Raw genomic sequence first — 13,172 nt, 5'->3', positions numbered from 1 at the left:
TCCAAATGCAGGAGCCGCTGCCTGAGGATCCCGCCCGCCCCATCTGGGCAGCTGCACAGCCCCGCGCCCAGGCAGGGGGCTGTCCACCCCACCCCTCTCCAGGAGCTTGCTTGGAGGCGCCGGCATCCAGACCTCGGGCTGCCGCAGGCTTGTCCCCCCAGGTCGTGCCCCATAAACCGTGTCCCCCCACCCCCGCATTGTGCGCGCGAGGCCCCGGGCCAAGGCGCTCCACCTCCGGGGCCGGGCCGGGCCGGGTGCGGCCAGGGGAGGGGGCGCGCTCACGCCCACGCAGCCCCGCTCGGTAAGTAGCGGGCTGCGGGGCCCCGCGCGCCGCACAGCCGCTGCCATGGGGCTGCGCGGCGTGTACGTGGGCAGGAAGACCGCCGCCCTGGTGGTGCTGCTGCTGGCCGCGCTGCTGCTGGTGCTGGCCGCGCTGGGTGTGCTGTACGGGCTGTGCAGCCGCCGCGGGGCCGCCCCCGCGTCTCCCACCGCCGGACCCACCGAGCCGGCCCTGGCCCCGACCTCGGCCTCGGCCTCGGCCTCGGCCCCCGGCCCCACGCGGCCCCCGGGGCCCTGGTCCGGCGCGCGCCTGCCGCGCAGCCTGCGCCCGCTGCACTACGAGCTGGAGCTGTGGCCCCGCGCGCGGGCCGCCCGGCCGGGGGCGCCGGCCGCCTTCACGGGCCGCGTCAACATCACGGTGCGCTGCGCCCGCGACACCGCGGCCGCCGTGCTGCACAGCGCCGGCCTGCGCTACGGGCCCCCGCCCGCCGTGCGCGGCCCGCGGGGGCCCGTGGAGGTGGCGCGGCTGTGGCTGGAGGAGCGGCGGCAGTACGCGGTGCTGGAGCTGCGGCAGGCGCTGCGGGCGGGCGGGCGCTACGTGCTGCAGCTCGCCTTCCAGGGCGCGCTCGACGAGGACCTGCACGGGCTGTTCCTCACCCGCTACGCCGACCGCGGCCGGCCCAGGTAGGCGGGAGGGAGGCGGCCGGGGCTGGGACGGCGACGAAGAGGAGCTCCCGGGCTCCGAGGAAGGGCGCCTCGAGTCTGGGCGCGGGCTGTCCGGCCTCTGGTGAGGGGAGTCTCTGCTCTAGTGCCAGGCCTGGAGTCTGCTGAGGGGCATCTCGAGCCTGAGGAGTCTCGTGACAGGGTATCTCGGCTCCGGTGAGAGGCATTTCTGCTCCGATGTGCAGCGTGCAAGCCTGGAGTGTGATGAAGGGCATTGGCACCTACTGAGGGGTAGCTGGAGCCTGAGGAGGGGCACTTTGAGCCTAGTGACAGGGCATCTCAGCTCTAATATGCAGCACCTCAAGCCTGGAGTCTGATGAAGGGCACTGGAGCCCAATGAGGGGCGCCTGGTGTCTGAGGGGGGCTGGCTCAAGTTTAATGAGAGGTAGAGAATCGCAGAAAGTTAGGGTTGGAAGGGACCTCAGGAGGCCATCTAGTCCAACCTCCTGCTCAAAGCAGGACCAGCCCCGACTAGATCAGCCCAGCCAAAGCTTTGTCTAGTCAGGTCTTGAAAACCTCCAAGGATGGAGATTGCACTGCCTCTCTGGGTAACCTGTTCCAGCGCTTTCCTACCCTCCCAGTGAGAACAATCTTCCTAATATCTAATCTAAACTTCCCTTTGCTGCAACTTGAGACCGTTGCTACTTGTTCTGTCATTTGCCACCACTGAGAACAGTCCATCTCCATCTCCCCCTTCAGGTAGCTGAAGGCTGCTATTAAATCCCCTCTCAGTCTTCTCTAGATGAAAGAAGCCCAGTTCCCTCAGTCTTCCCACATAAGCCATGTCCCCCTGTCCCCTCATCAGTTTTGTTGCCCTCCTTTGGACTCTCTTCTATTTGTCCACATCCTTTCTGAAGTGGGGGGCTCAAAAGTGAACACAGTACTCCAGATGTGGCCTCACTGGTGCTGAATAGAGGGGAATAATCATTTCCCTTGACCAACTGGCAACATACATACCAAAGCAGCTCCCAGTGTGCCATTAGCCTTCTTGGCAAGAAGGGCACAGTGCTGGCTCATATTCAGCTTATTGTCCACTGTAACCCCCAGGTCCTTTTTTCAGAGTGTCTGGAGTCTGATGAGGGGTACCTGGACTCTAGGCTCAAGATTCCCCTTATTAGAGTAGAGGCACCCCTCATCAGACCCCAGACACCCTTCATTATACTTGAGGCATCCTTCATCAGACTCAAAATATACTTCATTAAACTGGAGGCACTGCTCATCAGACTCCAGACACCTTTCATTAGGTTCAAGGCCCCTTTATTAGACTCAAGATACCCCTCATTAAACTGAGGCACCCCTTCTCATACTCCATTCATTAGGCTTGGAGCCATTCATTAGGCTCCAAGTACCCCTCATTAGGCTCAAGATACCCCGCATTAATGAGAGGTACTTGGAGCCTTATGAAGGGCTCCTGAAGTCTGCTGAGGAGTGCCTCGAGTCTAAAAAGGTTGCAAACCACTGCTGTGGGATAATGCATTGGATATGCTCTAGGAAGGGAATAGCATCAGCCCAACACATGTTAAAAAGAGTTGCTCGCTAACCTGCATTCTTTCCCTGCGCTGAGTAAAGGCCTAGAGGCACTAAACAAAGCTTTTCAAAGTCCTTCTCTTGGCTTGGGACTGGGGGGTCTGTTTAGACAGCCCTGAATCTTTGCCAGAGGTAGTTTACATGTGTTAATCTGAAGCCAGGTGGAAAGGAGGGAAGAGATGCATTGTATGGACTAACTGAATGCAAAGATGCATATGCAGCTCAAGTGATGGTTACGTGAGTGAGTAGTTGGCTGACATCAGTGGGAGAAAGTGCTTCTTGCCACTGGTAAAAGTTTCAGAATTCTGGTCATACCCAGTTGTCTGTCTGTCTCCCTCCATCCACACACTGCCACTGTGTGACACAGGGTTGTTCTTTTCTGTTATGAAGTTTTATTTGCTTTTGACATTGTGGCACTCAGTTGTTTTGGGCAGCAGCACAGCCTGGGCGTTGGGCACGATGCCACTCTGTGTAATCGTCACTTTGCCCAGCAGCTTGTTGAGCTCCTCATTGTTGAGGATGGCCAGCTGCAGGTGGCATCTTCTTGTCCCGTACCGCGTTGCCTGCCAGTTCCAAAATATCAGCTGTCAGGTACTCCAGCATAGTGGCCAGGTAGATGGGTGTGCCGGCCTCTGCCTGCTCTGCATACTTGACCTTGCACAGAAGGCCCACAGGGAACTGCCACCTGGCCTCCAACGACCACAACTTGGTCTTGGCCCTGGCCCATGCCTTCTTCCCACCCTGCTTACCATGGCCTGCCATTCTCATCACAGTACAAAGACCGAACATAGGTTGAAGAAGAGGCAGGGATTGAAAAGCTCCACAGAGACTGGGCGAGATGGACCTGTGGTCTGACCCAGTAAAATGGCAGTTCTTATGTTCAGAATCAGGCCCTGCGTTGCAGTATGTCTGTGTTGTTCTCCCCCCGAATTACATTCTAACTTACAAAACTGTAGGCGTGGCAAAAGTGGATGTATGTTAAAGTTGACTGTTGCTTGATTATTGGCACAGGTATTCTCTCAAAAGAGCACTAGAAGGTCAGCACTGTACACAGATGGTTATATAGGAATAGTAGTTGTCTTTCTTCTGGTTGTAAAAGCAGCCCCGGGGGTCCTTTGTAAACAGGGTTGGGGCCTTTCCTTTATGAGGGGAGCTTCTGCTTTATTGATTACTGGCCTGTTACCCAATTAACACCATTGCACATTTACTCCTTTTTATTCAGTGATTTATTAAATGACAAGGAGACTCTCAGGAGACGGCCCAGATGGTTTTTATTAGCCTAGCATCAGCAGTTTGCCATTTTATAAGGAAGGAAGGAGTAAAGGAAAGTACAAGACATGATTTTTGTCCCTTAACCTAATTTTTTCCTTAGAGCAGTGATTCTCAACCAGGGTGCCTTGATATCCTTTCAGGTATGCTGCAGGCAGCCACACAGAGTTAGCACTGTTAGGCGTGCAAACGTGATTCACAAAGTAAACCCATAGGATGCCTGTAGATGTGAAGGAGTCTGCTCCAATGCACTGTGATTGCAGCGTGTCAGAGCAGATTAGATTAATAGAGTCTGCTGGAACATGCTAATTAGCACAGCCCAGCAGCCTCCGCCTCTGGTGTATTCAGCACCTCTGCACTTCAGAATGGCAATGCGAGGGCTTTAAAGCTCATCCAACGACCTTCAGTTAAAGTGCCCCTGCCACCATTTTGAAGTGCGGGACACTGAATACACAAGATGCTGCAGGTGCTTTAATAAGTGCAGCTCTCAGAGCCACTCTGATTAAAGCACCCTCCCCCCTGGAGCACAAGTAAAAACGTCCATAGACTGCAGGTAGGAATCCATAGTGTCAAACACATTCTGACCTGTTGTAGTCTTTCTGAGTTCTTTGCAACAGAAAAATTGCAATATTATTTTTCTGCAGTCAAAAAACTTAAGAGCTGGGGTGTCTCAGATCAACGAAGGGGTGCCTTGAGTCAAAAAGGCTGAGAACCGCTGTGCTGAAGCCACAAAGCACTAATGATATATCATCTAAATCTTCTTATAGTCCAAGTATGTTCCAGGCAGGATGTGCTGGCCACTGTTCTCCCCCATGGCCTCCTTGCTCTATTTTCTTCTTTAAAGTGCCAGCCTGTTTGTTCCCAGTGACATCCTGTACACCAGGTGCCTTGATGCCTTGCTCCTCCACTATCCATGATTCTAGTCATTTGTGCCCCTTCCAGCAGACTCCTTTGTCAGTATTATCCCCAGTTAGAGGGAATTCCACAAGTTTGCCACAGCAGGGCTCTCCTTTGGGGAATCACTGGGAATCACATCAGAGACAAAAGTAGGGTAACCCACTGCATTTCTGATGTCTTGTGCTGCCCTTTGCACCCTAGTTTAAGTCCTATTTATTGACAGAGGTTATGGAGATGGTACAGAGAAGGGAGACTTGCTGGTAAAGATTGCACAAACATTGTAATTTTGTTATCAGCTGTACTTCCTACCTCCCTTTCCAACTTCCAAGGCCCCATTTTCCCAGTGTGAACACTTTTGCTAATCCTCAGGTCTGTTAGCCTGTGGCCCCTGCAAACATTGATTCTCAGCCAGGTTGTTGTGGCATCTTGGAATGCCTTGAGATCCATTCAAGGGTGTCACAGTCTGCCATGCAGTGTTAACACTGCTAGGTATGCAAACTTGATTCACAAGTTAAATCTAGAGATTTTAAATGAGAATCCATAGTGTGGAAAACATTATAACCTGTTGTGGTCTTTCTGAGTTCTTTGCAACAGAAGAATTACTCTGTTGTTGTTCTGTAGTAAAAAATGAGTGAAAACTAAGAGCTGGAAGTTTCTGAGGGGTGCCTTGAGTCTAACAACTTTGAGAATCACTGCACTAGAGGCATGTCAGATCTAGCACCTGCCTCAGAAGGGCAAGCTGCGTTGCTCTAACAACTTAAGTCCCCACTTCATGCCTTATGTTAATACGGGACACTAAGACAACACATACATCCAATACATCCTACTACTGCTTTGCATCCTTGTTTCTAGCTTTGTAACTTTTCATATACAGTGGCACTCTGTTTACTTTACTTGTGAGGGTATCCATAGGGAATGCAATTTACTAAAGAGTTCAGAGTTCAGACTGTGTGTTTAAGTGTGATTTTTTTGAGGAATTGGATGCATGCATTTTACATGTATAATGGAATAGGGTTTTAGTTGCAGAGTGAAGTAGTCTGAGTATTGTTGAGCATGGGGCTGTCTAGATGTTAAGACTTGGAATCAGTGTTTATATTGCATATCTAGTAACTTTCTTGACTTTATGACTGCAGTGACAGTGTTTTACATCTAAAAAACCTGTGCAATACAGAGACATTGCTAAGCTAATGTTTTTTTCTGGGCCAAATAGTAGGGAACACAGTCCTTTGTAAACAAACTTTCACCTGCAGTATATCATAGAAATGTTATTATTAGAAGTACCCTGATACATTGGTCCATATTGTATAGGCACCGATAAAAGGAAAATTCACATTATCAGCAATTGGCTTTTTTTGGCTGATATAGATGATAACGTCACCAATAAATGCTGCGTGCATGTGCACAGCTGCAGTATGCACTCAGCCAGGAGTGCAGCCCACCAGCTTGGAGAGCAGTGTTCAGCCGGTAAGTCTGTGGGAGGGAAAAGATGTAGGGGGGCAGATCGAGGCCCCCATTGTAAGGGAGGGAGTGAGGCTGGGGCTGGAGCAGGGACAGGTGCTGGACAGCCAGGGTGGGGTGCAAGATGGAGCTGTGGTTTGTCCAGGGGCTGGGGGGAGTGGCTTCTGCCACTGCACACACCCTGGGGAAGGCATGGGGGGCATGTGTCCCCCGGTTCTGTGCACAGGGTGAGGGTGGGCTGCTGCTGCAGGCTCAGAGTTGGAGACTGTGCCAGCTTTGTCCCGGTTGGAGGGGCAGGGGCCAGGTGGGTGGCAGCCCCGGAAGGGGGGGGATACAGTGAATTTTGGGGTGGCCATAGCTCACCCCGTATCTCCCACTCCCAGTGCCACCACTGTCCACCCCGCCCCACCCGGCACAAGCACAGCCCGGCCCCATCCCACCTCCCTGCTGGGAAGAGGCTGGCAGAGCCTCCGGTCCCGAGTATGCAGTGGTGGCCTGCCCTCACCCTATGCATATATCTGGGGGGCATATGCCCCCCATGCCTCCCCCAGGGTTGCACACAGTAGTGGGAGCCACCCCCCTGCACCCCCTGGACAAGGTGTGTCTCCCCCCTCTCCCCCCCCACCTGTGCAGCACCTGCCCCAGCCCCACTATCTCCCTTACCATGGGGGGCCTTGATCTGCTGCCCCTCAACACCCCTTCTGTACCCTCCTTGCCCCTTCCCCCTGAACAGACTTACTAACTGGATGCTGCTGTCGTCCAAGCTGCCAAGTTGTGTATTGGCAATCAGATCGGTATTGGCTGATATGACTAGTTAATAATCGGCCACTGGTATTGGCCCAAAAAATCTTTATTGGTGCACCCCTAGTTATTACCAGTACTATTACTGCTATAATAACAACATGGTATTATTATATGACTAACATATTATTAACAATAATAACAATATAATAATAGGGGGAAATTCTGCCAAAATATTTGGAAGTGAAATTCTCACAAAGGTGAAGCATCGTTTGCTGATTTTTGTACATCAAGCCATCAGAAATACATGATATAAATATATACATGACAAATATACACATAAATGAATAATGAACAGCAGAGACTTCCTGTGCTAGCGGAAGGGTGATTGTGCCCAAAAGCTTGCAAAGAACTTTTTTCCAACTACTCAGTTGGTCTAATAAATGATACCACATCTACCCAAAGAACCTTGCCTGACATAAGTAAGGAGTGCAAATCAAAACAAGTAAACTAATTAAAAAAATTCAACTTTATGAAGTTAAGGAGCAGTGAATTGGTGAAGATTATGCAATGATGAATACCAGAGCTAGGATTAGCCTGTTTTTGGCTTCCAACCTACTGAATAGCCCACTACATTAGTCAGCAGTCTGATTTTACAGATACCTCAAAAATCCAGACATGCATATGCACAAACGGGAAGACTAAAACAAAAAAACCCATGAGATAAAATTAGACTTTGAAACAGAAAATGGTCTCATAATTTACTATAATCGTGCATAGGTTTGTTGGCAGCCAGCTCTTATGTAAATCTTTACTGATACCATTCTGGAAAAAGTAACGTATACTGACCACATTTTTTATAAGAAAAAGTAGGCAAGTCAGCCTGAGAGAAAAGAACAGTTGTAATTTATTGTTGTAAATGTCTTCTGATTTTCTGCGTTCTTTTCCCCCTTTCAGACATCTCTACATAGAATGATACCTGTCCAACTTTTGAATTTTAAGTCCAGGGAAAACAGTATTTAGCTTAATTTACACAAAACCTCCACTTAGACCTCTAATTATTCCAATTAACCCCACATAGATGTATTTTTAGTACACACATTCATTTTGTTCTTTTTGTTGTTCTTTGTTCATTATAACCAGGGATCCGGGTTTTCTGTTTCCTATGTGAAAACAGAGAAAAATGCGGATTTCCCCCTTTACCGGAGGAAATCATGGGTTTCTCATTTTAACAGAGAAGCCCGTGGATTTTTGCAGTTTTGCAAAGACCTTTCTGTAGTCTGGCAGAATTCTAGTGTGCAAGGGGCTGGGAGGGAGTGGGAGGAGGGCGGTCAGGCAGGGGGTGCCATGTGTATGTGTATATGCACATGGCTGCCAGGCAGCCTGGACCAGCTTCTGTAAGTAAGTGGGGCAGGAGGGTAATTGAGGCCCCTATAGGGAGGGAGTGGGGGATTTGGACAGGGCTGGGGCTCGGGCTGGTACTGGGGCTGCTGTCCAGCTGGGCAGTGCATGGGGTTGGGGCCTGCGGCTGGAATGCATGGTGGCAGGGCCCTAGCAGGGAGTGGGATGGGGCTGTAGGAAGCTTATCCTGGGGGGTGGGGCTGGCTCTCCATCAATGCATGAACTCCTGCTGGGTTGCACCCACTGGGCTGCGAAGGCCCTGGGGGAGGACATCAGGGCAGGAGCCCAAGCCCTCAGCGGGCAGCCTGCACCGACCCCCACCCCGTGCACAGTTCAGGCGGGCACAGGTCCCCCTGGGAGTGTGCAGAGCAGTGGAGAGCTGTCCCCCACTCCCCCCACCCAAGTCTGCAGCAGGCAGGGGGGCGGGGGAGGAAGAGCTGGGCTCCGTTCCACAGCAACAGCTGCTGCCTCCTGCTGGGGGTAGGGGGTCCCTGGCTCACTAGCCCTGGCAGCTGGGGGCTCCCCTCTGGCAGGGCGGGGTGGGGCAGGGAGCTGTGGGGGGGAGTGAGGGGCCTTTCATTTTAATCATGGATTTGGGGGTTTTTATCAGAGAATTTGCAATTGTTTTATCAGGGAAAACCAGGATCCCTGATTATAATGCTCCCTGACCCTTGCTACCCCTCCCCTCACAAATTATTGTAAAGAAGTGGTTATTTTACCAGATCAGTGTTACAAAATCTGAGAACAGTATAATATCAACTTTACGACCGCAGAACAAAACCAGAAACAAAACAAACAAACAACCACAAAAAAACCACTGAGCCAAAAAACTGAAGACCAGAAATTTTTAAAAGTGTTAACATGGTGTATTTAGTGAAATTGAAAGGAGCAAAAAGATCTGGACTCAACTATTCCATTTTATTCTTACCTCACCATGTTGTATTATCAGAATATAGAAGTGTGATCTGTTTAAAAATTCTTCAGTAATGTTCAGAGAATGGAGTAAAAAGAAATCTTTGTTGCAGATTTAAATGAATGCTTTGCTTACCTACTTTTTTGTGCATTTTTGGTGTTTTTAATGGATTGTGCTTGTGTGTTTTGTTTTGTTTTTTTTGCTTTAAAATTTCTTCAACCAAGTGCAGCTGTACTTTGTTGTTTTCCCTTCCTTCAGCAAGAGGTAATAATTTAGCAGTTTCCTGCCTCTGCTTCCCTTGCAGTTTGGGCTGTAAAAATTTCATTCTCTTTCTGTAGGATAGATGTGTTTTGGGGGGACATCATTTGTAAATGTGAACAAGGGTATGTTAATGATTGACAATGATGAACTTGAAAGGAGGATTAGATGGGTCAGGGCTATCTATATATTAGGATGCAGCATCCTTTATGTCATCAGCTCCAATCTAGAGTAGGTTGGTAGTGGTAAACCCATTATCTTCTGCAACCTGTTTAGTGCCTTTACTGACTTTAGTGGTTAAAGTTTTAGTGGTCAAATGTCCATGTTGACCTTAGTGGTCAAATGTCCATAGATTCATAGATTCACAGATGTAAGGTCGGAAGGGACCTAAGTAGATCATCAAGTCCGACCCCCTGCCCTGTGCAGGAGAGAATACTGGGCTCATATGACCCCAACTAGGTAATTATCAAGCCTCCTCTTAAAGACCCCCAAGATAGGAGCCAGCACCACTTCCCTTGGAAGTTGGTTCCAGATCCTAGCCATGTTGTTGTTGGCAGTTTAGCAGAGAGGCAAAAGGTTTGATTGACATGGAAAGTGAATTATACTTTTACCTTCTTCTCCCTCCCAATCAAAAATGAAGCATGGTGGTGTGGGGAAGCTCATCTGCCTGTATGGTACTTTAACTCTTCTGTAGTGAGAGAGGATATAAATGACCACACAGGAGCCATTCATGATCTGTTTGTTTATAGAAAGTGGTCTAACACTATTAGGGATATTAGTTATGTACTAAATCAAGCTTTGGGATACAGAACATAAGTCTGCAAAAGCATGGCTTGTTGACATCACACAACAAGTTTCTGCAGCACTCACAACACCATTGGGAGTCCAGTGTGGAGCTGGCCCTGCTTCTTAGTACTTTGCACTATTTACTTGGTACAAAACAGTTGGAAAGTTGTCCTTAAGGGTACCAGATGAAAAATCCATGGCTGACTTGGAAAGCTGGGAGAATCAGTGCCAGAATAACAGGAGGCAGAAAGATGCCATAAAGGTACCTCTCCATATCTTGCCTTTCAGCTGTGTTGGATTAAGTCAGGTGAGTGTGGGAAGTATGTTTTGCCTACATTAGTCTACACACAGGATATTCATTGCTCCAAACAGAGTGTTATGTACTCAAATCAAAAGTAGCATAAGGGCCCCTGGAATGTGAACTGAAGTGCCTGCTGTATTTTACTGCAAATCTTAGTACTCAAAATCCTCCAGATAACAATAATATTTTGCTTAGTACCACTTTATAACTGAGAGTTTTCGTTCCCACATGCAATGTGTCTTGAAGATTCAGTTACAGATTGTGAAAGTAATAAGTCTTGGCAATCCAAGAAATGCTAGAACTCAGAATAAACAGTGGTTTGATAAAGAAGGCTAGGAAGAGGAGTTATTGCAGAAAATATTACATGCATTATTTTGCATGTAATAAAAAGTGTTCTAGTACTTGGGGGTTAGCTCATTTCTTACCAGGTGAAGTAATGCTATTTGGAATAGCTGAAACTTATCATGATTTATTTTTTAAAGTTCTGTTATCTGCCTGGTGGGACTTGCTTGGAATACTGCTTTGATTGTATTTGGCTAACATTAGGCAGTGCTACCCAATATTTGTTAAAATAGCTTACAAAAAGAATGCAAAGAAAAGAGACCTATATGCAAAAACACAGGAGTTATGAAAGGAATTCATTAGTCTGCTTATGCATTGCTAAGTTTCTGTGAAGTAATATTCCATTTGGATAATTTGTGTCAGGTCATAGATGTGCAATGTGGAGTAAAGTTTGCTAGCAATTCAGCTAACAAAGAAAACAAGAAAAAATAAACAGTGACTTATAGTGCCCCTGGCCAGATATCAACGTGTATAAAATAACCACTATTTACATAGCGTACATGAAGCATTTTTGGTTTGTTTCTTTTTACTTGGGAACCTGCTGAAAAAATAACAAAAAATCATTTTTCTTATTTCTTGGCCCAGAATATATTGTTTTGTGCTTTTGAACAAAAGTTTTTGCAGCCATCAGGCCAACCTCGCTTAGGGTTTGTGTTAGTTCTCCTGGCACAGACCTTGGTACAAGGCTTCCCTGAGACAGGAATTCCATTGGGCTGGGGAGTTGGCAATAGTGAAAGGTACCCACAGTATCTCCTAGAACTAGCAGTGAGTGACCAGATGGCAGGCACTACCTCAGATGTGGGCACAACTCCCAGTTGTGAGGGAATATGTTTATGCCTCAGGTGAATACTCCCAAGATATGCAGGATAGGCAGGTATTTGAGGGCTTCCAATGCCATGGAAAGTTTTGTGATATAACATCCTGACATGGTACATCCTATCATCATTGCACTTTAGCCCCATCTACATTAGTTCTGGTCCATTAATGTTAACAATGTTGAGAGCATTGCATAGGTGGACTGCTAGGTGTTTTCCATACCACTGTTGATTAGACTTGCTCTGAGCAGGATTAGATGATACAGGGTGCGTCTACACAAGACACTTAACTGTGCAGTAGCCTAATTCTACTGCACAGTAGCGTGCAAGGCAAAAGCCATGCTAATACACTAATGTGCAGTAGTATTAGGCTTCTGCTCAGTTAGCGTCACTAAAAAGTTGTGCCCCGGCAGTACTGCTCAGTAGCACTGGTTACTGTGCATTGATTTAGTATTTGGTTATACAGGCAGTCCTCAGATTTACAACACAATTGGTTCCTGAAAACCTTGTCTTAATTCGAAACGTAACTCGGAACCAATTTTCTCGTGAGAAACAATGTTATAAATGGGAGATTGGTTCCTGAACCAAGGCCCAATACCCTATTTTCACTAAAAATACCCCAGTATTTTGTACTCGATCAATTATAAATTGGTAATATAGCTACATTAATGTATTTATATTGTAAATAGCAATCATATTGATTTGGAAGGACTTTTTTGAGGTGGCTTTGCTGGACTTTTTGAAAGGTTCTTGGTTGGACTTTTTGAAGGGTTGTTGGCTGGAGTCCTCTCAGGAGTCTTGGCTGCAAGTTTTTCTGGAGTCTTGTCTGCTTTCTTAGAGAAAGTGTCCAAGGAAGTTTGGACAGATGTTCTCCAGGGAGATGAGCAACGCAGTGAACTTGTTCACTGGTGTGGTGTTGCATCGCATCAAGCGTTGTAAAGTCGAAACTGACATCATAAAGTTGAAATAGGGTGTCAATTTATAAACAGTGTAAGTGTGAAACATTATAACTTGAAACATTGTAAGCTGAGGACTGCCTGTACAAGTACCAACTTAATGTGCAGTAACTACAACGCATTAATAAACATGTAGACACACCCACAGTGATTAAATGGTGATAGCAAAAGATCCGTCCGCACAAGAACTCTGAAGGTCCTAGCAGCAGGGGGCTGAGCTGGTGGTAGCAATGATATGAAAATTTTGAATTTCTCTCCTGTAGACAAGTAAATTGCTACTTCCTCATAGTGGGTCTAATCCTGTGAGATGCTGAACATTTCCTGTGCTGTGTGAAAGTACTCAGTGAAATGAAGTAGTTGGAAACAGGCATGCTTGGTACCTTGCAAGAAGTTCTTGGAACCTTGCTGGATCAGGGGAGATATAACATGCAACATCATTATATCACAATGCAAGTGTTTTGTACTGCAGGTTAAAAACAAAAATATTCATTTAAGCTTCCTCTGGG

The 13,172-nt window shown here is 47.7% G+C and overlaps 1 protein-coding gene and 1 pseudogene across 1 annotated transcript in view; one reads left to right on the top strand and one right to left on the bottom strand.

The window, feature by feature from the left end:
- Positions 1 to 203: 203 nt before the first annotated feature.
- The window catches only part of LVRN (laeverin), a 69,380-nt gene continuing 56,411 nt past the window's right edge, over positions 204 to 13,172 (top strand). The window contains exon 1 of the mRNA XM_059724923.1: positions 204 to 963. Within this exon, the coding sequence (XP_059580906.1) occupies positions 347 to 963 (617 nt within the window). The 5' untranslated portion in view covers positions 204 to 346. The remainder of the gene's footprint in view (positions 964 to 13,172) is intronic.
- Positions 2,268 to 3,633, bottom strand: LOC109282474 (histone H2A type 2-C-like; annotated as a pseudogene).

This window comes from Alligator mississippiensis, chromosome 3, assembly GCF_030867095.1.
Source record: "Alligator mississippiensis isolate rAllMis1 chromosome 3, rAllMis1, whole genome shotgun sequence".
NCBI lineage: Eukaryota > Metazoa > Chordata > Crocodylia > Alligatoridae > Alligator > Alligator mississippiensis.
Note: the sequence above shows the minus strand (reverse complement) of the source record. Positions and strands in the feature narration are given on the sequence as shown.